Source organism: Periophthalmus magnuspinnatus, chromosome 21 (assembly GCF_009829125.3).
Source record: "Periophthalmus magnuspinnatus isolate fPerMag1 chromosome 21, fPerMag1.2.pri, whole genome shotgun sequence".
Taxonomy (NCBI): Eukaryota; Metazoa; Chordata; class Actinopteri; order Gobiiformes; family Gobiidae; genus Periophthalmus; species Periophthalmus magnuspinnatus.
Window position 1 is genome coordinate 20,532,713 of NC_047146.1, and position 27,013 is coordinate 20,559,725.

Below are 27,013 nucleotides of genomic sequence, written 5' to 3' on the forward strand. Positions count from 1 at the left end.
ATCTAATTTAGTCCTGGTTTCGTTTTTTGTTTAGTCCCAGTATATTCTATCTTAACGTTTTCTTACTTTTTCCAACCATTATTGTGTCTGTGTGCAGTGGTGCATTCACTGTCCCTGGTTTTTCTCTCTCTTTCACCTCCTTATCCTGCTCATATAAGGCACATTTAGGCTCCAGTGTTGCCTTTTCCATATTTTTACAGGTGGTCTTAACCCCTCACCTTTGACCTCAGCTCCATTACCCATAAATCCCTCTTGAGACGTTCGCTGGTATGCTAACCCAACATGCGGAGGTCAAAGTGGACTGTATTGGAGAGTGGAGGTAAAAATATGTTAGCATTTTGTAGCTGCAGTTGTTCAGGGAATACAGAGCTGTAGTGTGGAGCGTGATGTTTAAGTGTTGTTGTGCCCTTGAGCAAGACATATTACCAATGTTGCAAGTATTAATACATATTACTGCAGTTATTGTACTATGTCAAATGTAAAGTTCAACATTTGTAGATCATAAGTTTGGATATTTCTTCCAAGCTCCCTTAGAGTTATATAGTGGACATACAACCCTGAGATTCCCTGATCTTGTCTGAACTCAGAAGCCAAGCGAAGTTGGGCCTGGTTAGTGCTTGGATGGGAGACCTCTGGAAATACCAGGTGCCACAGTGGCTCTAATGCAAGACCACTTCATGAATTTTGTTTTTTTGAGTGTTAATAGTGGTCAGAGGGCCCGATGGCACAGTTTGGCAGCCTCACTTCAGTCAGTTTTGTCCCAGAGCAGCTGTGGCTAAAGTACTATTTTACCACCACAGATTATGGAGTAAATAAATAGCGCATTGTAAACCGTTTTCGAGCGTCCTAAGAAGTACTATATCAATCAAATGCATTCATATTATTAGAATTATGATATAGGCCCCTCCCTTCTGTCTGAAATTATTACGTCATATTCTAGGATGTGAATGTGACCTATAATCTATTAACACCTTGGAGTTATGTCTCTCAGTAAAGGCAACTGTACATTTTGTCATGTTGAGAGTTCAGACTGAGATTAGATTGACTGCAGCAGACCGGAGGGGGATTAGATCAACTACAGACAGTCACATGACCTCTGACCTCAGACACAGGACTCAAGTACAGGACAGGAGTGAAGTGATGAAAATAAGAAGCCTCACACATAAATAGAAGAATGCCTTTCAACTTTAACTGATTTCTGCTGGTTAGTTTTATGTTCACACTCCCCAACATGTCACTGTTTCTTTCTTGAGCCAGGGCCTATTCAAGACTAAACCACGTCTTAAGCACCTCTGATATAACTGACCATAGCTGACATAGTTTACAATTTCATGATGATCTCATAATTTTTTTCTAAGTGGACTGGTCATATTAAAACCCATGAAATGTAGTAATTATCTTGGTGGCCATGTTGTTTTAATTAAGACATTTGCCGAGCGCTGCACACTGAGCTGCGTTCACTGCTCCTGGTCCAAGAAACACATTTGGAAACAGTTAATCCAAGTATTCAAATTTATAGACCAGACAGAGGTTATTGCAGCTTTAGACTTTAGCCAATATGCAATCGTAAATAATCATGCTAAATTCATCAAAAACTAGTGTAAATAAATCTACTTTTGATGAGAAATGTTTCCTCAATATTTTTTGTCTGTCCTATCCTTGTTTTATGTTAAACCACTGTAAAACATGTTTGAGTTACTGTTAGAAGTGCTATATAAAACTAGTGTTGTTCCGATGCAATTTTTAAAAATCAGATCCGATACCGATACGTGGCCTTCATTTATTCACCGATACAGATGCCAGTCCAATACCACATTGTGTGAAGAAGCAGACAAAGGCTAATCAATTTTGTTACAGTACAAGAGCAAAAATAATAACTACTAAAAGACTGTTTCTGTAGAACATTAAAAAGACTAAATGAGATTTTGAGGACAAAATTAGTCAAATGTATAATCATTTAGGCACTTTTGCTTTTCTACTTTGTTACTTTTTACCATAGAGGATGGATAAAAACAACAGTGAGGCCTGTAAAAAACTGTCAACAAAGCGACTTTGAAATGTTTCTAATAAATGATTGATTAGCTGATAGACAGACAGATATATAAACTGATAGGTAGATAGATTGACAGATAGATAGATAGATAGATGGATGGATGGAGCACCTCCCACCTGCCTCTCTTCATGCCTGGAATGTTACACAGTATAACATATATACTATAACAAATATACTATGGATCTCCAAGAATTCAAACGTGCTAAGCCAAGTTAAAGATCAGATGTCTAGAAGAATGCATTTTTTTAAAGGTATTCTTTTAGCAGTAAAACACCTGTAATTGAATAAATGATAGATAAGCTTAATGTCATATTGTGGAACAAATATGACAAAACAATAACATCTCCATGGTGACAAGCAGAAAAGTTACGCGGTGCACCTTTTAAAGCTGCACACATATAATACAAACGGTTCTATAGTTCATGGCCTTTCACTGGTCGTTGTTCAGTCTGACCTCCTTCTGTCTCCACACACACATCATCAGTGAGATAATGCTTTTTACCCGAACACAGCAGTGACACTGAACGCACCACCGCACACAGTCACAACACAAACAGGTTTGAAGTTCTTCTGAATTAAAATTCAAACCAGATGTCATGTCTGCAGTTGATCAGGAGTAAAATGGATTGAAAAATCTAACTGAGAACTAAACCAGAACTAAACCAGGTCTACACTAGGTTCATACCAGAACTAAACCAGGTCTAAACCAGGTCTAAACTTTTTCTGTAAAACTCACACTAGGTCTAAACCATCACAGGTCTTTCCTCTTGTGTCTGCCCTTCTCTCCTCACATCATTAGTCCAGTCCACTCTTACATAACTCAAAGGGTGGATCAAACCAGGACTGTACCACGTTCTAAACTAAGTCTGAGATAGGGCTATGCCAGAACTAAACCAGGTCTGAACTAGGTCTAGAACTAAACCAGATCTAAACTGGGTCCATAGAACTAAACCCAGACTAGGTCTATAACAAAACCAGGACTGAATTTGGTCTATCCCTAGGTCCAAGGTCTACAAACTAGGTCTAGAACTATAAACTAGGTCTAAACTCTACACCAGAACCTAACCAGGTCAAAACTAGGTCTATCCCAGAACAATCCCAGGACTAAACTAGGTCTTGCCTCTTGTCTCTCCTCACATCATTAGTTAAACACCAACAAAGCTGCGGGTCAAAGGTCACAGTGTCCTAACAGAACTCTCTGCTGAAGGATTGACTGAAGCCCTCTCCAATAAGACCCCCAGTGTCAGACCAGCACCGAACAGCTGCACGAGTACACAATATGAATGCTCTAACAAACCGACACTGTTCACTACCAAATCTAGTCATCTGTCTTGTCTCAGTACAGATATATTGTATAAGCAGCACCTGAGGTCAAAGTAGTGGAACACAGATTACTATATCGATTTATCATTCTATGTGTGAAAGTTGGAACCATATTTTTGGCATCAGTATTTATTGTGTGTACATTTTCTTTACACTTCTGGGGAATTTTTGGCTATTTTTTGTCTATATGATAAGATTTAAGCTGAAACGTTAGAATTAGTTAGTATAACTTGTAAGACTCATTACAGACGCAAACTAAGTACTAAAGTGTTTTATTCTATTTATTTATTGCAGCTTCATGATTTTTTTTAACAATTTTGTAGATTTAGAATAGTTTTTGTGGTTTAAATCTGCTCTTGGGTTATACATTTGTTTCAATATTTTCGTTTATCGTCTATATTTACTTCATCAATATATCAAACTCCAAAATATGTTATCGTGACAGGCCCAGACACACGACGTTCTCAATTAGGACGTCCCAGACACAAGAAGCACATGCAGACTGTTTAAGAACTACTGTCCTGAGAGGAGGGCTGCACAAACACCATAATTATATCAGAATAATCATCTCCTTTTGCAGTCATGGAAGACAATTTTTAAAAATGTATTGTAGAGAATGTGAGAATATTTTCTAATTTTGCATATCTACAAATAGGGTTGTCAAAAGTATTGAAAATCAGATACTAATCTACTACATTCACAGGACAGAAATGAACCTTTTGTGTATAGCTTTAACCACATAGAGTAGTTTATGCCCATGGACCACAACCTACCTGGACGACTAAGGGATTACGACTGTATATATAAATGAACATAGCTAACCTGCTAGCCGCTGCATTCCAAATAGGAAGTGATCATGAGTGCGCTTCCAGGTCCATCAGGTCTGGCTCCAGTTCACTTTACATTGAAAAATCGTCACCTCTGTCTCTGTAATTGCTGCAGTGAGCCTCATCATTTTGGTCTTAAAGTATTTGTATTAACCAAGTCTACATGATTCTGGTATTTTTAGTATTAATAACAGACAAATAAGATGCCTTCTTTTCCCTTGCTGTGGATTGGCTTTTTGGTCGCTATGATACTCGCGGTCAGAATTCCAGATATGGAAGTCGACACCAAATTCACCCTTATAACTGCTAGCCTCGACAAGCTTCATTTGACTGGAGCTGAATTCTATGGGTGACGTCACACTCCCTTAGTCCACTTTTTTATACAGTTTATGGGGATTACACACACATAAGGCCACATGGTAATACAAAAGAAAGTACTGCTATTTTATGTTGAAAATCACCTTCTATTCTAAGTCTGTTCGAGTTTGAAATGTTAGTATCGTGACACTATTTTCTATATACTTACCACACATATTTGTCTTATCCCCTGCACATGTATTTGAACTATTACTCACTGGGAACCACTTAGAAAAGACTGTAATTCCACTATATCTTCCCACCTAAATCTCTACATAATTTCCCTGTATGTTTATAAAGTAACATCTGGTGTGTGGACGTTTTTACAGTGTTGTTTTTCAGACTGTGGTGGGGCTGGTTCCAGGTTAAACACCATTTCTTTGTGATTATATCTGCTCCGGTTTACGGTCTGTGGGTCGAGTATAAGCTTCTATTGTTTATTTGAAATCTGTCAGTTTAAAACTCTGCTCCAGACCAGGTTTTCGTTGGACAGAAGCCAGAATACAAAAAAAAAGTTTTAATTTGATGTTTTAGCTGCATAATTACTAAAGGATGAAGTTTAAATGGGCTGTGTATATAAAAGGTGTACTATGTGACTTCCTAGCTGGGGGGAATTCGTACTGTCTCTGTGTAGATAGAATGTTTCACAATATGGCATTAAACTTGTCTACCTCCATGGAGACAAGCAGGTGGCATAACCAGGCCAAGTAGGTCAAGTCTGTGGAAAGGCAATCACGTTAACAGTAAGAATATCTGTTTTCAAGGTTCTGAGCAATAAAAAAATTTAATAAAAATGATGCTAGATATATTTGTTTACATACTGTGGAACAGACAAGCAAGTTATGCAGTGCACCTTTGTACTACTACCCCATGTACTACTACTGTAAATACTTGCATAGCTGTGTAATGTTATTCCTCGGTTATCTTGTTGAGTATCCTAATTCACCACAATGAGTTTATATGTGCTTTTCACAACTCTCAGAGACCAGAGTGGAGTTTTGCCGTCACAGTAATGCTAACAACAAATAGCGAACAATGACTCCATATGAGAATGTACCAACACCGCCGTGAGAGCTCCTCGGGACCCCAGTCTGCCGTACATCTCCATCTCAAAGACACTAACCAATCCTTTGAAGACAGTGAAGTTCAGTTCTTAGCCAGACAAAATAAACGGTTTGAGAGAGGAGTTACACAAGCTATTTTTGTTAGGAAAGACAATCCTTTCTTGAATAGGAATGGAGGCTTTAGACATCATCTATCTCCTATTTATAACTTAATCCTTAAACCCAAATCAAAACAATAGGGCTAGCCAGGATGCTAAAAGGTGTGAAATTACTCATTAGGGGCTTGAATGATTATGTTAAGTATGACTCAGGCACAGTGCACACTTAATGTAGCTCAAAAGACCTAGCCTACAAACACAAACTATAAACAATAAGTGTTTTTAGTTTCAGTGTAGTTAGTTAGCTCCTCCCTTCAGATGGATACGAGACAGTGTCCACCAGTAATCTCACCAGAACTGAAGAAGCGTCTTGGATGAGCAGCAAAACATCTTCACTCCTACAACTTTCTGTGCAGTTGACAGAAATAGCATGCTAACAGAGCATCAACCTTACTTCCTGTTTCACAAAGGACAAAAACGCTCCCACATCAATCTCATTTTGACCTTATGAGCTGAGTTTTTACAATATATCTGTACTATAGCAAGATTAACTTAACTTTATTTCATGAAACAACTTGAGTACCACCCTTTCAAACAAACCAGCGAGATATAAGCTTAGTGTAATCATCTTTGTTATTATATGAAGTTATATATGAAGTAAAATCTATTGGCCTAATGAAAACCAAATATTTTCCTCGTCTTTCCTTGTAACATCCAAACTTGAAGATTCCCTCTGTCAGATAGAAATCCGTGGAATTGCGTTTTGGCTTCATATTCCAAACCACAGTAATGTAAACTCTTATGTCCCTGGTCTTACAATGTAATCCACTTGGCAACTTCCAGACAGCATTCATACAGTATTCTCTTTTTTTCCGTTTTTAACCAGACGACAAAATCAACTCCAGTTGTTTAGATTTGCACCCAAGGCCAAGCTAGCACAATCTGTGAAGAAAAACGCACTTAAATGCATTCTAATGGTTTACATATGGGCAGAGGGGCTATATCACGTCATATGGTACAAAGGAGGGACAGTGAATATATGATACAGAGGAGAGAGAGAGGAAACAATGACTTATTTGTACAATATCATGCAGTAATCTATATATTCTATTAAGAGTGTAGTGTATAAATCTGTAGTAGCCATTGCATAAGGTTCATTGGTTTAAATAGTCAAGTGGATTAGCATTTTAGTGACGCACTTTCAAACAGCAGCACTTTAGTATAAAGGTTTAATCTCCATTCATTTGTATGAGTCAGACCTCCATTAACTCCTATTGAAGAAAAGAACAGGAGGCTTTAGAAAGGCTCTCAGGAAAGCCTCCCACACACATTAAATGGACTGTAGTAAGTAGTGTTGTCAAAATACTAACATTTCCAACTCGATTTTAATACTAAGGACTTTATTCTTTCGATAAAAGTTTTTATATTTTTTTTATTATTTTTTTTAATTTATTTATTCAGTCATTACATTCAAATCAAACATTATTCAACCTGTATAAGGTTGTACATAACATTTCTATCATGACCAAAAGAGTTTAGGCTGAAGTAAAAAAAAACAAACAAACTTATAATTCCTAACCCATTTTAATAACACACAAGAATTCAAAGAAAAGCTGCATCAGTACTACAACATATGACTAAATATGTAAACAAAAGAAAAAAACTACAAACCACGACAGTTCTCATTCGTGAGTTCTGTCATTTTTAAAGTATCAAGTATCAAGGATGAGTGTCTGATTTTTGATACTTTTGACAAACCTACTAGTAAATCACTATTTTACTCTAAATTCTGTTACAATTTGGGATTAAATGGTTAAATCAGTTTTCATGTTGCTATTTGGGAAAGAGCAATGATCTTTTTTTCAACAAAACAATATTAATATGTTTGATTAAAGGTGCATTATGTAACTTTTCTATTGGAGGGTCAGTCACCTGCTTGTCTCCATGGAAACGCTGTTACTTTGGCAAATGGCTTTTCCACATTCAAAGCACTCAAAGCACTTCACATCAAGGAACCAACCGCACATTCATACACCAGTGTACTCAGACACTGGGGGTGAGGTGGTTTAAGTGTCTTGCTCAAGGACACAATAACAGCATTCATCTGTGGGAGCAGTTTTTTATTGATCAAAAAAACAAAAAAAAACAAAAAAAAAGAAAACAAAAAAATGTGCATTCTTACTTTCCACAGATCTGACCTGTAATTTAGTCTGGTGATGTCACTTGCTTGTCTCCATGGAGATAGATATACAGTAGATAATTCCAGGCAAAGCAATAACATCTCCGAGTTGACAAGCAGCTGACATACCCATCTCCAAAAATGTTACATAGTGCAGCATTAGCTCCTAAACTCATTCCGTAACACTGTTCTGTGTCACATAGTCGCAGACAGTCTGGTCACACCTGGAATATTCCCTTTTCACAGCGTTAGTGTAACTGGAGCTTAACCTTTCCCAAATGTCACCCTTTGGTTACAGATAAGACGTGTTCTTTCTCTAAAGGCCAGTGTTCCCCCAGGGAGTCGCCCGGGTCGGTCCCAGCGAGGCCTCCCTGTTTGGGGGAGAGTCAGCTGCTCCTGGGCCTCTGCTCCAGGCGGGACAAAGACTGAGTGTGCGGCTGTGACCAATACACAGCGCTCTATCAGTGACTTCAGTTCATCCTGTTACTGTAATCCTGGTCCGATTTACTTTGAATAGTTAAGAATTTATTTAATTTATAGGAATAGATTTTTTTCTTTCTTTTTTTTTAGATTTTATTGTTATTCATCTAGTTTTAGTGTTGATTACTATGTGATTTTTGATACTTTTGACCAGTCTATTAGAACAATTACTCATAATATGAATCTTGACGAGGTTTATTTTGTATAGTTACAAATTTATTTAATTTGTAGGAATAGAATTTTTTGTATTTTTGTCAAGTAGAATTCATAATATCAGCCTTGGTGGGACTTTTTTGATTAGTTAAGAATTGATTTAATGTGTAGGATTTTTATATATCTATTTATTTATTTATTTATTTATTTATTTGTCAAGTTAAATTATTTGTCCATATAGAATAAGATATTTTTTTATTCCTTTTTTTTTTTTTATTTCAGTTATAGGCACGATATGTAACTTTCTGATGGTCACTTGCATAATTCCATGGAATCACTTAAGTTTTATGCCATATTGTGAAATATTACAGCCAAAGAAACAACATGGAAACAAGCTGGCCAAATAAGAGCAGCGTTTGTGGAGATATAAGCCCACTCAGTCAGAATCAGAATCAGAATCAGAATCACTTTTATTGATCCCCGAAGGGAAATTCTCTTAGTTAACAGATGCCACAACCACAGGATAGAATTAAGAATAAAAATAAAAGTCATTTAAATAAGAATAAAAAAGTGTATGTTAACGTATGTTTTTTAAATGTTTTCAGTGCAATAAAAAGACAAGCTTTTTCATGTCTAATTTTACTAAAAAGTGACATACAAGTGAAAATGATTGCTCCACTTTTTAAACAAGTTCATGCATGTAAAAATTAATTATTCCATGACGACGGTACAAGCATCTGTGCATATTTGTTTTTGATACATTTTAGAGTGCATTATAGTCTACTTACTACTACTACTACTACTACTACTACTACTACTACTACTACTACTACTACTACTACTACTACTACAATTACTACAACTACTTCTACTACAATTACTACAACTACTACTACAATTACTACAACTACTACTACTACAATTACTACAACTACTACTACTACAATTACTACTACTATTACTACTACTACTACAACTACTACTACTACAACTACAACTACCACTACTACTACTACTACAACTACTACTATCACTAATACAAGTACTACTCCAGCTGCTACTACTACTACTACTACAACAACTCGTACTACTACTACTACAACTACTACTATCACTAATACAAGTACTACTCCAGCTACTACTACTACAACTACTACTATCACTAATACAAGTACTACTCCAGCTACTACTACTACTACTACTACAACAACTAGTACTACTACTACTACTACTAAGATTATATACTACTGAGATCATTGTACTTATAGATTTATTCATACATCCATTAGTTCATTTCTTCGTTCATTCTGTCTCTATCCGTCTGCAGTATGTATAATATCTTCATTCTCGCGGCTCGTTGGATTGTAGTAAAGTAACATCTTTGTGTTTTGGCTGCAGAGGCCCTATGGGGTTTCCGGGTCAGTAGATCAGGGGCAGTGTTTCTTTTCACCTGAATAGGCTCCAGTAACACAGATCTAATGCGATTAATGAGGCCAGAGAGAGACAGGGAAATAAATACTGCTACTGTCCATCACCGAGGACATAGAACACGACTGTGCAGCAGGACGGGGCAACTCGTCACGTTTTAATTTAAAATCTTCAGTGATCAGCTTCGGTGTTTTTAGTGGAGAGCTCTACAGCCAACCGTCTATCAGTAAAAGTATGTGTTTTAGAGCCGAGTTCAGACTTTGGAGGAAGAAATGTGACTATTGTAGTTTCCATGGCAACAAAACTATGTGCCTGTTTAAGGATAAGAGAATGTAATATTATAATATCAAAGTTATTGTCAAATCTCTCTCTTTTCGAGTATCTCTGGAGTAAGGGCTTGGGAAAAAAACTATATATCTGAAGCGCTGACTCATTGAAATTGCAGTTTGAGTTAGCGTTGTCTCAGTCTTTCCCGGGGTTTCTTCCTCAGCTGGACAGGGAACGCCTTGGGGTCCCACCAGAGGAGCTGGAGGAAGTGTCTGAGGGTGAGGGAAGTCTGGGAGTCCATGCTTAGACTGCTGTCCAGATAAGAGGAAGAAAAAGGACGGAGTTAGCGCAATTAGCCCTTTGACGCTATGTAGTGACAAGAGCAGGGACTCAGAGGACAATAGATGTAGAAAACCTGTCCAGTATTTATCGAGGAGGCAAAAATGTTACGTTTATACTATAGAGAAACCTTGTACTAGTAGTTTCAGTTCATTTCTTCTGCATTGGCCTCTCTGCACTGGCTCCCGGTCAGCTTCAGAGTTCATTTTAAGATGCTAATGATGTTTTTTAAATGTCTCCATGGGTGGGCCCCTCTCTGTCTCTCTGAGCTTCTGTTTGTCCATGTTCCCAATAGAACTTTGAGATCAGTAGACCAGATGATTTTGGATGTCCCACGGTCCCGGCTATCTGTAAATGTTTTTAAATCTTGTTGAAAACTAATTTGTTTGCAGTGGCTTTTAACACGAGCTAAGCGGGACACTTGTATCGCATTGTTTTAGCATGTTTTGTTTTGTATGATTGCACTTTATATTGCCTTTGTACAGCTTTTTGGGTACTCTGTGGTTGTTTTTAAATGCGTTTTATAAATACATTCGACTTGACTTGAGTTCATATTTCAGTCCTCTCTGCTCCTGGAGTTGTTTACTATTTTGTAACAGCTTCATCTTCTCTTTTCTCTCTCTTTTCAGTAAACGGAGCAGACTTGATGGCCGACCTCCAGGACCCATACTTGGTCAGCGTTCACCTCATCGCAGACCCAGACCAGGGCAGTTTCCTCCAACACGCCACAGACGCCGCCCTCTCCTGGATACACCGCGATCTGCAGCTTTTCCGCGTCTCCGAACGGGCCCACCGCTCCAAAAAAAGACCCCAAAATCCCTCCTCACAAGCTGCTTTAGCCGTCATCCTCTTCCTCCAGGAATCCTACGGAGGCGAGGAGCATATTTTATCGTTGCATCGCGCTTTGCAAAGACCCCCATGGCGCTACCATCACACAGAAAAAGTTAGCAATGGAAAACGGATGCTACCGCTAACTCCGAGTAGCCAGGATTTTTTCACGCTGACGCCTGGGACTCCTTTATGGGCAGTCAGACAAGTCCACTACGGCAAAGAAATAGTCCGATTTACAATTTACTGTAGGTATGAAAACTATATCGACATGGTGAGGCTGTACAAACTGTTACTACAGAAAAGAGTTGCACAAAAGAAAGAGGATTTTTGCTTTTTTGTGGTGTATTCGAACGCAGATTTGGAGATTCAGTTGTCGTTTAAGAGGCTACAGAAAGGCCAGGCTCCATTGGTCTTGGACTCGGCTCTTTTGGAGGTCAGAGTGAGAGATGTTGGGGCATTGGTTCCCCTTCTCCCGCACACGTGCAGACCAATCAGTGAGCTGCGCTGGCAAACACAGGACTACGATGGCAACAAGATACTGCTACAGGTGAGAGAGGAGGGAGGATAACAATAATGCATATTGTATCAACTTATCGTTCAATACATGACAGAAAGAACAATCATTTTTGGGTGCCAGTTTTTATCATAGGTACTTTTTCCTGTGTTTTTTTTTTTCTCTGTATTCTTTGTTGCAGCTCTTTTTTTTTTTTTAACACTATTGTACATCTAGAACACGTGTCAAAGTCAAGGCCCCCGGGACAAATGTGGCCCTCCACATCATCTTACATGGCCCTCGACACGATAAATTAAAAATATTTTATTAGAAGATACACAGACGTATTTTTACTAAGCAACAATTTTTTCTAAGCAAATTCATATGCAATATTTGAAACTTGAATAAGTAATAAATACAGAAACAGTTAATTAACAAGTTAAAAGAGTTGTTAGATTTATTTTACAACTGGCCCTTTGAGGTCAGCCATTTTGCTGATGTGGCCCTTGGTGAAAACGTGTTTGACTCCTCTGGTTTAGACTGTTTCACCTGCTGCTAATTCACTGCAAATTCACGAATAGAATGTTTTATTTGTAGAGAAATGTATCCTTTGCATTTTGCCCCTCCTTTAAAAGGCCCATATTACACTATTTTCTGATAGTTACAAACATACCTGGAGTTGTGTTTTGTTTCATTCGCACATGTTTAACACAAAAACCTTACGATGTCATGTGGTAATACAAGAAGTTCTCCATTGTATTTTTAAGATTCATACACTTTACTAGGATAATTTTGGGTAATTTCAGCCCTGGAATTGCCAATCTCTACTGAACAAAAGGTAAAAGATAGCTATTAACGTTGAAACTACCACACACGACATCACAAAATGGAACAGAGCATTTTGAGCTTTGGAGATGGAGACAGACTAATAATAAAGTGTTACTCAAACATGTGCGAATGAAACAAAACACAACTCCGGGTATGTTTTTAATAAAGTAACCATTATAACAGGACCAAAAGCTCCCAAGAATCCTTTTTGTGTACTGTAGGACCTTTACCCAATGCTGTCTGAAGCAGTGGGTGCCACAGTGCAGCACCCAGGGGCCCACCTCCAGATCTCAAACCGGGACTACCTAGCTCGAAGATTAGACTACTGCGCATTATAATTTACCAGGATTACGACAATCTGCTCGTGTCCCCTGTTTGGAGGTATCAGTTTCACAGAAGAGCAGTGAGGAGTCAGGCCTCAGTTTAATCTGATTACTCTGTGTCCATTACTGAGATTGGAGCAGTACTGTTACTGCTATCATGAGTGACAATAGACATATGCAGTAGGCTTTATACCACCTGCCCCGTGTTAAAGAGGGTTAGGCTAAATGATTACAACAACGGTGAATCCTCTGCTCCATCTGACCCTCTCCTCTGGATCCTCTTCTCTTCTGACCCTCCCCTCTGCGTTCTCTGCTCCATGTGACCTTCTAATATATATCCTCTGCTCCATTTGACCCTCTCTTCTGACTCTTCTGCTTCATCTGACCCTCTAATATGTATCCTTTGCTTCCCCTGCGTCATCTGACCCTCTCCTCTGCATCCCCTGCTCCATCTGACTCTCCTTTGCTTCCCCTGCGTCATCTGACCCTCTCCTCTGCATCCTCTGCCCCATCTGACCCTCTCCTCTGCATCCTCTGCTTCATCTGACCCTCTCCTCCGCCTCTTCTCCCCCATCTGACCCTCTAATATGTACCCTCTGCTTCATCTGAACCTCTCCTCTGCATCCTCTTTTCCTCTGACCCTCCCATCTGCATCCTCTGCTCCTCTGACCCCCTCCTCTCACCCTCTGCCCCATCTGACCCTCTAATATGTATCCTCTGCTCCATCTGACCCTCTCCTCTGCCTCTTCTCCTCCATCTGACCCTCTCGTCTTCATCCTCCACTCCGTCTCTCGTGCTTGAAGAGGTTTTGTCCCTCCCACGCTGAAAAACCAGACTTGAATATTGTCGCCTTCTTTCGGGTCTGTAATTTACAACATAATCATAGTTCCCTTTTATACAGAAAGCCAAAACAGAACATTTTCGCATGCACCGCTGTAGTAAACATCTTAGACCAAAATATAGGTGATTTTCTACTTGCCTTGTATTGCAGAAAGGAGTCAGGAATCTAACCTACAACCTCCTTATTGACAGGAGAACACAGGATAACCACTCTGCCACTGTAACATAGAGATCGATATAGAAGACTTCATTTGTTTGAACTTAAAGATACTCTATGCATTTTTTCTTGTGGATGGGCCTTGAACTCCATGGAGATGCTATTGCTTTGTCTGGAATTTTCCAGAATATGGCGGCTCCCTGGAGAAAAGTATGTGAAACCACCTGGCTAAGTTACATGTCGGAGCTGTGGAGAGGCAACCTTGCTCTTCGTAACAATGCATGTCGTTATGAGCCATAAAAAAAATACTTGTGACTGAAAAAAATGCAAGATTGATATGTTTAGTCACTGTGATACATTTCAGGCAAAGCAATAACATTTCTATGGAGACAAGAAGGTGGTTACACAGTGCATCTTTAACTTTTTGGGGGCCTTTCTTTAAAGTTAGTGGCATTATTAAAGGACTTTTTCACTGTTGTTGTAAAATGCATACTCTCCTCCTAATTTGCCGTGATACAGTCAACCTCGTTCCCGCGGTAACTATGGTTCAAGGGGGGCACAGCGGGGAGTTGTGGGTAGTTTAGTGTTGGAGGGTGCGCAGCAGGGGGTTGTGGGTAATGAGTCTGTTGACATGAGGAAGATCAGAGCCAGGTCTTAAAGCAGGTCTCAGATAATCCAGGTCAAACTGAGACTTGACCCTTAAGAGACAAACACGAAACAACCCTTCACCCATTAATACTCCAGACACATGTACTTCAACTTGAGAGTGGACTTTTAACATATGTTTTTACAAGTGCATATGACAGTAATATTAATATTTTTTCTAATTATTACTTGGTTTGATGGCATAGCACCTGAGGTAAATATGTATCATAGTTTTACATCAGTTAAGATGCAGTTTGTGGGAAAAAAAATACAGGAAGTAATGGTGAATTCCACTTGTCATCAACCCTAAGAATTGTCCAAAGTGACAGAATTTACACAGAAGAAAGGTATTTTTCTGACAGATTAAACCTTAATCTAACAAAATAAATGTGTAGCTATTTTTTGACGTTATGGTTGCTAGGTAACACAGTATGGTATTAACTCATCAGCACATTTATTCAGTTCGTAAGTAAGTATTTTATCGCAAAACCTGTAACTTGACCTGGTGGCATTACCTGCGCGTCTCCACGGAAGTAGTTTAGTTTAATGCCGTACTGCGGAACATTCCAGACATGAGTAACACCTCCATGGAGAAAGTAGATGACACTAGTCAGCCAAGTTAACACACACGCACATACGGACAAGCGTGTTTTCTCACTATATTTTTTGAGCAATAAAAACACTTGTACTTTAATAAATGCCGGATAGGTTACCTGACTAATGTTAATATTTTTTCCATAGGTCCAGTTGCCGCTCTTCAAACATCGACAAACCGACTCTTCATTCCCTCATCACGAATCCACGTCCGCTCCTTCCACCGTCACCCGCCACAGCGCCCCCTACAGGCACCACCATCACCACAACCACCACCACCAACGCCGCTGCCCCAACCGCTCTGCGTCCCTCCATTCTAGAGGCCTACAAACGTCACAAATGTCTCTCCCTTTGGCCTACGACTATCTCAACCCCAATGACGACTGGTCCGAACACAGATATATGGATCAATACGTGGAAGAACTGAAAAACAACCATTCGGGATCGCTGTTCTCACTCCCAAATATAACTTCTACTCATTCTCTGGACCTATCTCGCAATCAGCATCGCCAAAACCTGCAAAAATCGACTACATATTCGCTAGTCCCGCCTTTTCGCCTAAACGTTGACGCATTGATTGGCGCGGAAGAGACCGATGTAGATACAGGAGACAAAGTAGCGATGGATTTATCAGTAGTTTCGGCTTATATCCAAGCTGGACTAAACTTAAACTCGAGACCCGTTTCTGCTCCTCCAGAAGAAATCGTCCCATCAAGATCTCCCAGTATTCCAGATGTTAACGTCTCATACAAAGCGGCGACGATAGGAGGCAGGAGCGGGGTGAACAGGTCCAATAGTCTGATTGTAAACGGGCATTGTAGTAGTAGTAGTAGTATTGGGGCGTTGTTGGGACAAGCAGGTTTGGATATAAGCACGACACCTTCAGTGAGCAGTGTGTCCATAAACCATTCGGATAACTGCAGCATCGAAGAGGAGAAGATAGAGGAAGAGGAGTTTTATATTTAACACATTTCGGGATCGTTTGAACAGTGCAGTATAAAAGAACTGTATGTAAGAGTTTGATTTTAATTTTAAACGTCCAATCAGAATGAGCTTCACAGGAGTTTCTCATTTGGGTTGCCAGTTTCAATGCTGAAATCCAGGACTTTCTCTCATCTGAATCCTCAGCACCTGAAGCCAATCATCAACCAGTGCCTCTGATGCTGTAGTATACACTGTCTATATACTGAGAATGAGAAAAAACGTTATGTGTCCTCTGTCTGATTTAGGAACTGGCAACCCAGGTTCAGTTGTGAATGTAGTACCTTTTTTTAAAAACTACATAGTATTCCTTGAGTAGCTTTTACCGATAGTGCTCCCCCTGCAGCTCCATTATGTGAATACACTCTCAGGAAAAGACTCACAAGTGTTTTTTTTTTTTTTGTCTCTTTTCTTTTTTTGTTGAAATATGGCAGTATAATCACGTAAAAACACAATACTAGCAAATATTTAAAAAAGGAGGAAGGGTTTCACTTCAGGTTGCGTGGGCTGGTTTCCGCACAGATACAACAGGTGGAGAACAAAGACACTTCAAAAACCCCGAAAATACATGTTTAAGCATCACAGGGACTTACAAACATATTTAATGAGGTACTTAGTAATGCTATGTAGTTGTACTTTAAATCACCAATCCAGTGTCATTCTGTTCAGATCAGTCAGCTGTATTATAGGATGCGTTCACGTGACATCAATAGATCGTATAATTCCTGTAGTTCAGGGGTGCCCAAACTTTTTTCACAGAGAGCCATATCTTGAAAAATATTCGAGACAGAGGGCCACAGTGGTCAATACAGTGGATAATTCAGATGGGTGAATTTAACGTAGTTTTGGTTTCATACTTTAAATAAGGCTTGAAACATTAACATTTGGTCTGTTTGACAATGCAATGTGATGTTATTTAGGTTATATTGGTAGGATTACTCAAATTTGCCGTAAAAAAAACTGATTATGATCAATTGGGCCAGTTCACCTGAAGGTTTGAGGGCCAAAAAAAATTGGTCTGAGGGCCGCATTTAGCCCACGGGCCATAGTTTGGACACCCCTGCTGTAGTTTAAAACTGAGCTGGAGACAGATCAGAATTCTATGGTGGAATTTGATGTTTAACTTTTAGATCTGTTAACCTGGTTTATGGCTAATATCTCTGTAACTGCATAAAATAGTTGCTGATTTGTGTAAATACTGTATAATAAATGTATGTATTTTGCGTATAGATATATAAGCCAGACTTGTGTACAGAGTCTTATGCTAAAAACACAGTATCTACATATGTACAGAAACACAGTATAATAAAAAGAATATTTAATGATAATTGTGTTTTGCTTTAAAATAAAAAGGGGGAAACATTTTTGACTCATTAAGTTGAAAAGGGTCACAAAAGGGCGTGCCAAGTGACTTTATTTTCAAATTTAAAAGTCATAAAAGCAAAAATGAATTACACTACATCAAAGGTGCACTATAGAACTTTTTGGTGGAGGGCTTTGACTGAAATGATGCACGGTATGGCATTAAACTTGTCTATCTCCATGGAGACAAGCAGATGACACCACCAGATCAAGTTACAGGTCAGATCTATGGAAAAGCGAGCCTGTTTTTGAGCTGTAAATGAATGAATGGAACATAGACAAGCGTAATGCCATACTTTGCAACGTTCTAGGTACAGCAATACCATCTCCATAGTGGCAGACCTCGCACCACAAAAGTTGCATAGTGCAGCTTTGAAGAAAAATCAATTGAAAATGTGGATTGTTTTATGCCAAGGTTCAAGTTTGATGGCGAGCCCTGGTTTGCCTTGTTATTGTGCAGTGAATGAGAAAGTCTAAAATGTTTTAAACTGGTGTGGTCCAGATTCAAAGCAACAATCCAGCGGTTTTGTTTAATTACAGAGAGCTTGATTTTCCCTGTTATTTTGAACCAACGAAACAACAACTCCAGCTTTGATTTGGAGAGTAAAAACTAAATGTCTATGTGGCAAATGTCAAAAGAATAGAGGTAGTCTGGTCTGAACAACTTAAGGACAATTTTTTCCAGGCAAGTATTTTATCACAGTTGTAATTTGGGGTTTGCAGTTTATTTTGTGTTCGAAATCAAGATTCAAGGTGCACTTTTTAAGCACGTTCAGGAGAATCTGAAGGTCCTATATTACACAAAATGTGAGCTTTAAGACGTGTTAGAATGTCGTTACCTTCTCAAATCATCAAAACACAGGCTGGAGTTGTGTTTTGTTTCATTCACGCATGATTGAGGAACCCTCTCCAAATCCTATCTCCAAAGATCAAAATGCTCTGTTCCACCTTGTTATGTCATGTAGTGGTTGTTTTCTAGTTAAGCGCTACTTTTTACCTTTCTCTTCAGTAGAGATTGGCATTTCCAGGGCTGAAATAATCCCAATTATTTTAGTGAAGGTGTATGGAGTTTAAAAACACAGTGGAGCTTTTTCTGTATTACCATGGGATATCATAAGTGTTTTCTGCTGGAGAGAAGACCTCATCCTAAATATGCTGGGTTTGTGTGTTAAACATGTGTGAATGAAAAAAACCCCACAACTCCAGGTCTGTTTTTGATGAGGAAACAACATTATAATAGAGATCAGAAAATAGTGTAATATGGGCTCTTTAAAGTTTATGGTTTAATTGAAAAATAAACTACTAAACTAACATTAGAATTTTTGCTCTATGCCATTTGTGACCATTCAGATTTCTGTTTTCATTTGATTGCTACTTAAAGGTTCACTATGTAACTTTTGGTGGGGGATCTGTCACCAAATTGTCTCAATATATTTTTAGTGTGCCTTGGGAAAAAAGTCACGCATGTGTTTCATTGAATAAGATACCTGAGCAACTTCTGAACCAACTGAGAAAGGAAAACATCATCTTTGCCAATACAACCAAATCAAATCATAAATAATCACAAATAATCATCATAAAATTAACATGAAAAGAGAAGAGGGCAGATTAAGAACCTTTTAGTCATACGCACAGTTAAACAACAGTTTTGAGCCTGGATTTAAACATTGTCAAAGTAGAGGCCTGTCTCACATCTTCAGAAAGACTGTTCCAGGTTTTAACTGTATAAAACTTAAATGCTGATTCTCCATGTTTAGTCCTGACTCTGGGCACCAGCAGGAGGCCGGTCCCTGAAGTCCTCAGAGTGTGAGATGGTTCATATGGTCTATTAAAGTCTATTGTCTGAGCCACAGGAGCCAGTGCAGAGACCTGAGCACAGGACTTATGTGCTGTGGACATTTTGTGGAACATTCTAGGCAAAGCAACAGTAACTCCATGGAGACAAGCAGGTGGTGGACCCTCCAGAAGTTACATAGTGTACCTTTGATAAAAATCAAGTCAGTACAAGCAGGTTAATAAAACAATATCTAAAACACAGACCTGATTCTTTAAAGGAATTGCAGAAATTATTGTACTGCTCATCTTGTCCACTGCTGCCCTCTGGTGGTGTAAATTGGCTTTGGAAAAATACATAGATTTTCTGGTTTAACTAAAGCAGATCTACATATTATATAAAGTGAATTGTACTTTTAAACCAAATATCTAATAGGTTATTTACCAAACAAATGCCAGACTTTACACATTGAGTAGAAACTGGAATAAAACAGGTCAGGACTAAATCCAGTACATAAAGGTGCACTATGCAACTTTTTTTCTGGTATAGCATCTGCCACTTGCTTGTCTCCATGGAGATGTTATCGTTTTGCCTGCACGTTCCACGGCATGGCGCTAAACACATCTATAATACATTTATTCAATTATGGGTGCTGTAATTGCTATAAAATACTTTGAAAAAATGCATTCTTACTGTGAGTGGCATCGCCTCTCCACAGATCTGACCTGTAACTTGGCCTGGTGGAATCATCTGCTTGTCTCAGTGTAGATAGACAGGTTTAATGCCATATTGTGAAACATACCAGACAAAGAAATAACATCTCCTTGGAGACGAGCTGGTAGCGGACTCTCCACCAGAAAAGTTATGTAATGTATCTTTATTAAGACTACATCACAACTAATCAGTCAAAAAGTGTCTGAGATAATGTCAGACAGTTGGTTTCCTAAGATTCATAGTTGCAGTGTGTGTGATTGGACAAAAAGAGATGATCCTGTCTAAAGTAAAGTGATTATATTTTCAGTTTCTTTCATATTTAGAAGCTTTTACCATAGACACGATGATGTAAAGAGCATTTATTGTGACAAGAATACATTCAAATTCGGTACAGGCCCTTTAAACATCTTGTGGGGTCGTCTTAACCACAGTGGGGGAACTCCATGCATTCACTGTAACTCTGGTTTGGCCATAATCAACTCTGTTCCAGCGCTGAGGAGGAGGTGATGTCATGTTGGACCAATCAGATCACAGCCTGGTTTGAGTTAGGTCCCTGTGGATCAGAGGCTAAACATGCACAGGTCTGGAGAAAGCATTATACAGGAAATATATATGCCCCAATTTATATGCACTATTGAAGATGGGCTGTTATTACTAAAAGGTTTCAGGATTGAAAACGACTTTTAGAGAAGATTGGCAAATGTACAAGTTGTATTGTAGTTCAGGGTCATACATTAAAGCTGCACTAACTTTTGTGGTGGGCGATCCACCACATGATTGAGATGTTATTGCTTTGCCTGGAATGTTCCACAGTATGCCATTCAACTTACCAGTTTCTGCTTTGCTGTATCATTCAGTCAAGCAGCCAATTCCAGGGGGACAAGTTACAAGTCAGATCTATGCAGAGGCGACCCCTCTGTCATGACAGATCTATGTTCATGAAGGTACTGAGCAATAAAACAGACCTTTAAAAGTACTTTTATACATCATAGTGGTATTTTGTGTTTCATTACCTATTTAAAGGTGCACTATGTAAGTATGCTAAGAATGTTTCATAGTATAGCACTAAACTCTCAATGGAGACAAGCAGGTGGTGCCACCAGACCAAGGTAGAATACATTCCTTTCAAGTCTTCTGAATGCTATACTGTGGAATATTTATTATTCCAATAACAACCAGGCAGCATACCCTCATTTGAAAGTGACATAGTGCACCTTTAAATCTGGACTAAGATGAGGCCAAATAACTAAATCTACCAAATAAGCTGTCAGAACAAATCTGGAAGTCAAAAGTCAATACTTTTTCACAGTTAATCAAGGCCATTCTAGCGTTATCCAATTAAGCTACAACAAATACTGCAATACACTGGTATGTTACATTGCTTCACAAATATGTGCGGTATGCTCCATCTCCTCAGGGGCATTTTCCCACATGTGTGCCCAGACTCGGAGCTCTGTTGTGGGACTCGTCGGCTCACGTCGCCCCTGTGCAGTGCCAGCTCCTCTGGCTCTATAATCCTGCTCTGTACCTGGCGGTTCGTTCGGCTCCCCTCTCCCCTCTGCAGTCCCTCTAATCCCCCACACTCCACTGCCTCCGCCTGGGAACGCCGCGCGGATATGGGCCACAACCAGGGACCGACACATGACCAATACAACAGGAAGATGGAATAACTTTGGACAAATTGCTGGACTTCAGATGACATCACCAACATTCAGTTTTTTAATACAGATGGAGCAGCTAAAATGAATATTGTTAAAACACAAACATTTGTTTTAAAACATGAGCTCTTGGCCAACAAAAAAAATGAACAGGTTCAACATTTGTGCATTTACCTTTTGGATTTTCAGTGTAAACAATGGGAAAAACAGTGAGTATGAGATCATCACATTCTTGAATCTGAAAACCAGTGAGTGCAGTGTTTTGCCCATAGACACAACAGCAACACGCACTGCAGGAATATAAACTCTTGATCTTCAGGTTAGTGGGTGATAGCCAGTGAGCAACTGCTGATAATATTAAGAGATACTTTAGTATTAGAGCCAGATGTACGGCTGGGCACTGCACACATACACACATGAGTATTTACATATACTAAGTGTACTGTCAAAGAAGCATGTCACAATATAATGACATATGAGCCCCTGGTCTTAGAGCTGTTATGGCTGCCCCTGAGGTCAGAGGTCACGGTGGTGGTCTGAATGGAGAGACTGGGGACAGGTTCCACATTGTGAGATTAAGTTACTGCCAAGAGGCGTAAGGCGCAGGCATCGCACACTCACCCGCCTGCTCCAGAAGATAACACAGGGCAGTGTAAACAACTGTAGAACAACCTGATCGATAAGACTGTAATCGCATCAGATTAACGTTTACTGCAATGTAATAAGACAATATGTACACTGAACAAAATAAAGTCATGGTACCATGGCTGACTATTGCACACAACACATCACAATTTTTCAAAAATAAAAGCATTTAAGATGAAAATCTGCTGTTTGCTACAGTGAAATGCCACATGAAGCCAGTATTGCAGTCTTGAACAGGAAATGATGATATGAACAATGGGGTGACAATGGCACAGATTAGCAGCACCATTTCCATAAGTCTGCCCCAGGGCAGCTGTGGCTACAGAAAAAGCTTACCGCCAGCTTGTACAGTTGAAACCAGAAGTTTACATGCACTATTTAAAAATACACATAGACTTTTTTCTTACTGTCTGACATGAAATCAGACTAAACTTTTCATGCTTTAGGTCAATTAGGATTAGCAAAATGATTTATATTTGCTAAATGCCAGAATAATAAAATAATTTTTCATTACTTTCTTCAGAGTAAGAAGTTTTCATTAGCATTTGGTACCAACGCTTTTAAACTGTATGACTTGGGTCAAATGTTTTGGATATCCTTCCACAAGCTTCTCATAATAGTTGGGAAGAATTTAGACTCATTCCTTCTGACAGACCTGATGTAACTGAGCCAAGTCTGTAGGCCGCCTTGCTCGCACATGCCTTCTCAGGTCTGCCCTTAAATTTTCAATAGGATTGAGATCAGGTCTTTGTGATGGCCACTTCAAACAGTTAACTTTGTTATACTTAAACCACTTTGTAACCATTTTGTCAGTATGTTTAGGGCCATTGTCCATTTGGAAGACCAATTTGCACCAAAGCTTTAACTTCCTGGCTGATGCTGTGCCTTCAAATACACCTGTGTGTCTCTAATTAACTCAGATGTTGTCAATAAAGCAGAAGCTTCCAAAGACATGAAATCATCATCTGGATTTTCCCAAACTGTTTAAATACATAGTAATCTTACTGTATGTAAACTTCTGACTTTGAAGATAGTAATGAATATTGTATTCGAGCATTTTGCAAATATAAATCATTTTTGGTAATCCTTGACCTAAAACAGGAAAGGTTTAATCTCATTTCATGTCAGACAGTGATAGTTTATAGTGTGTGTAAACTTCTGGTTTCAACTGTATATGGAGTGAATGAATAATGTAGTAGAGTACTTTTATTATGGAGGGTGACAAACACCAAATCCAAGTGTTTTCTTTGAAAGTGAATGGGGCAGCACTTAAAGTTATAGATACATTATGTAACTGTGCTGCAATAGTCATGGTAAAAGTTTGTAAAAACTGGAGCACAAGTTGACCAGTGCCCAATGCTGTGTCTAGTTTTGGAGAGATTATAGATGTGATTTTGGCCTTGTTCTAACCCAGTGGCAGTGACCCAAAATTTGGGTCAAATCTGCAGCTTAAGGGGCACCACTAAGAGACTATTATTAGATCTACTGATGAAACTATGTCATATGTGAATGGTACAAAATACTTGAAAAACATATATTCTTACTCTGAGCGGGATCGCCTTTCCCCAGATCTTAAGATACATTTTATTGTTACTATTGCACAATTTGTCCTCTGCATTTGGCATTTGACCCATCCAGGAGCAGTGAAACCCAGCTCTTGAACAAGGCTGATCAGGACTAGCTTGGCTGGAGGATTCACCAATTGTGCATGTTTGGGTTTGATGAGGGAAACCGGAGTGTCCAGAGGAAACCCACTAAACACAGAAAGGTTGAGACAACTCAGGAATTAAACCTGGAACCTGGCCTGGTAGTGTAAAGTGTAATTCTTTGGATCATTCAAGGCAAAGCAAACCAGATCATACAATTTGTTAATTGTTAATGTTAATATTGCTTGAAAATAAAAACAGGTCTAATGACTTCCAGATCAAAACTGCAAACAATGAGAGGCCATACCTCTTCATAGTGGTGTTTTACTGTATCTCTGAACATTTGTGTATCATGTGGTGTATGATTTTTCAAAGTATAAGCAGTGGGCTGGGACAGGGGGTTGGTGAAAATAATTTTCTGAGCACTCCAGCTTCGAATGCAGGACAATGCAGGGTTACAATCAAAATACAACTCAGAGCAAACAAATAATTTTGCATAATGAGTCTCTTGATTTTCTACTGCATTTGACCCATGCTTGGACCAGTTACAGATTGTGATGGATCTGTAAACCATTTAAAGGTACCATCCAACCTTTATGGTAGGGGTCTGCTACCTGCTTTTATGGAGATGCTTTTTCAGGTAAGTTCCACAGTATAGCATTTATGACAGGTGTTTTCACTGGCTTAAAAAATCACTCTTCCTGTGAGTGGGTTTGCCACTGCACAGATCTGAGATAGATACATTAAATGCCATATTTTGTAATTTTCCAGGCAGAACAATAACATCTCCATGGAGAGAAGCAAGTGGCATACTAGACCAGAAAAGTTGCATAGTGTACCTTTAAACTTGATTAGATATGAACTTTTCTGACTGTCAAACTGCATCAGTGAAAGCAAAAATGCCATTGTTTTGGATTATCTGCTGTGACGTCAAAACACATCTTTAAAATACCAGTTCCTCGTGTTTAGATGGAGGAATGTATTTGATGAAGCGCTAATTGGAGAGTCGATCCAGTTATGGCGGGAATCTGGACAAACAGCCTGAGCCCTGTTCATGGGAAATGCCCATTATTTTGCTGATTGCTTCTAATGAAGAGATGCCAGTTCTTTAGAGAGGTCAGTTTAGGTCAGATTAAGGTCAAATGTTCTGCTGTGGGTGGAATTTTTCTTACATAATGTAAAAATCTTACATTATTCAGTGTAAGGTTTTAATAAGAATATTCATATAGACCTGGTTATATCTGAAAAAAGTCTGGAAATACTGGCTTGATTCCGAGTTCACCCGGGCCTTTCTGTGAAGAGTTTACATGTTTCTCCCTGAGTCTGGGTGGGAACACATTTCCCAGTGCAGGAATGTAAATACATATATGAATACAAATAGGACACCAGAAGGGGTTTCAGAATGATGAAAAGTTAGGACCATTGCCATGGCAATTTACAATTCAAAACACAATATTATCTTTTGAATGGCCATCTGTCCTCAAAATGGCGCCATATCAGAAAGCTGTAACCCATGAACATTTCTTTCACATTCTTCACAAAAGTAAAATGCAATCATTTAGTACCACTTTGTAAATGTGTCACAATAATAATAAAACAATGCATAAGTCTTAAATAGTCTTATATATATTCCTTCTCAAAGTTGCTTTGCAGTTTCGTGCAGTAGCCTGTTCATTCACTCCACACTTGGTGGTCGTAGCCTGCATCATTGACCCCTCCGACCACCACCAACACTCACACACTATATTCATACTAGTCATTGTACGTGACGTTCCTTGCCTAAGGGCACAACGGCATTTTTTGCCGCTGGCGCCGCACAGTGGCCCCACAGTGGCACATGGAATTTTCCCATCCAAGAATCAGTCCTGGCCTTGTTTAGCTTCTGAGGTCAGATGAGGTCAGGCTTTGGCACGAACGTCTGGCACACAAAATTAATTAATGTGTAGAATGTTGCACTGTTCATGTTTATTTTGCAATTCATTTTGTAATTTAATCTATATAATATTTCATTGTTCATGTTTTCATTTATTTTTCAATTTCCTATTTACTGAAAGAATAAAAAAATATTTTAATAGTTGTTTTTTTTCACTTGTTATTGTACATCGATCCATTCACTGATTTTAAAGTATTGCTAAATATTCCAGAAAGGATGTTTTACCAAAGATTACAAACCCAGCTGCAGAACTTCAGATGTTCTTTAATAAACATTCCAAAAAATATGACCTGGCAAAAACAGTGTCTTAGCTGCATAAACACCTGATGTTTTTTTTTTTTATAGAAAGGGCTGTAAAAACCTAACCCCAAGTACAATATACATAATCTCTTGTATAAATGTTTATTATTGTTCAAATATGTAATTTAAAGTGTTTTTGACCTGGCCAGATAGTTATTTTTTCATTGTTTGCTTGCATAGGAGTTACTCAAAAGTACATTGATTTTTATATTTGGATGGATATGTAAAATGGACGTAATTGTGTGAAAAAAAGGCAAAAGTACATGCGGATACCCAGGGCTGGCCCTAGCTTTCAAGGGGCCCTAAGCTGAATTTGTATCTGGGCCCCCGCGGCAGAAGCAGATGTATCCTGGCTCATACTATTGGCGATCTACATTTGACAACATTATGACTCTGCTGTCATCACCTTGGATCTGTATTTATATGACGTACATACAGACTGAAAACATCCAAAATGTCATAACTACTATAGGCACAAGAACATTACGCAAACATATAAGTTGGGGTCAAGATTTTTGAAATTCTAGACAACTTTCTGGTGGATTTTAATGTGCTCCAGTTGGTGACAGTGGGCTTACATTTACATTATAAAGTGTCCTTGCACTGGTGTAAACACATAGTTGTCCTAATTTCTGCCCGGCTCAAAAATGTAGACAGCAGCAAATATTTTGCTACTATACATATAAAACAAATGTAATCACTTGAGAGGAATATTTTGGCT

The 27,013-nt window shown here is 38.9% G+C and overlaps 1 protein-coding gene across 1 annotated transcript in view; it reads left to right on the forward strand.

The window, feature by feature from the left end:
- LOC117388914 (protein FAM124A) overlaps positions 1-17,585 on the forward strand; it is a 31,239-nt gene extending 13,654 nt beyond the window's left edge. The window contains exons 3-4 of the mRNA XM_033986470.2: positions 11,198-11,946; positions 15,427-17,585. Of these exons, the coding sequence (XP_033842361.1) occupies positions 11,198-11,946; positions 15,427-16,245 (1,568 nt within the window). The 3' untranslated portion in view covers positions 16,246-17,585. The remainder of the gene's footprint in view (positions 1-11,197; positions 11,947-15,426) is intronic.
- The last annotated feature ends 9,428 nt before the right edge of the window (positions 17,586-27,013 follow it).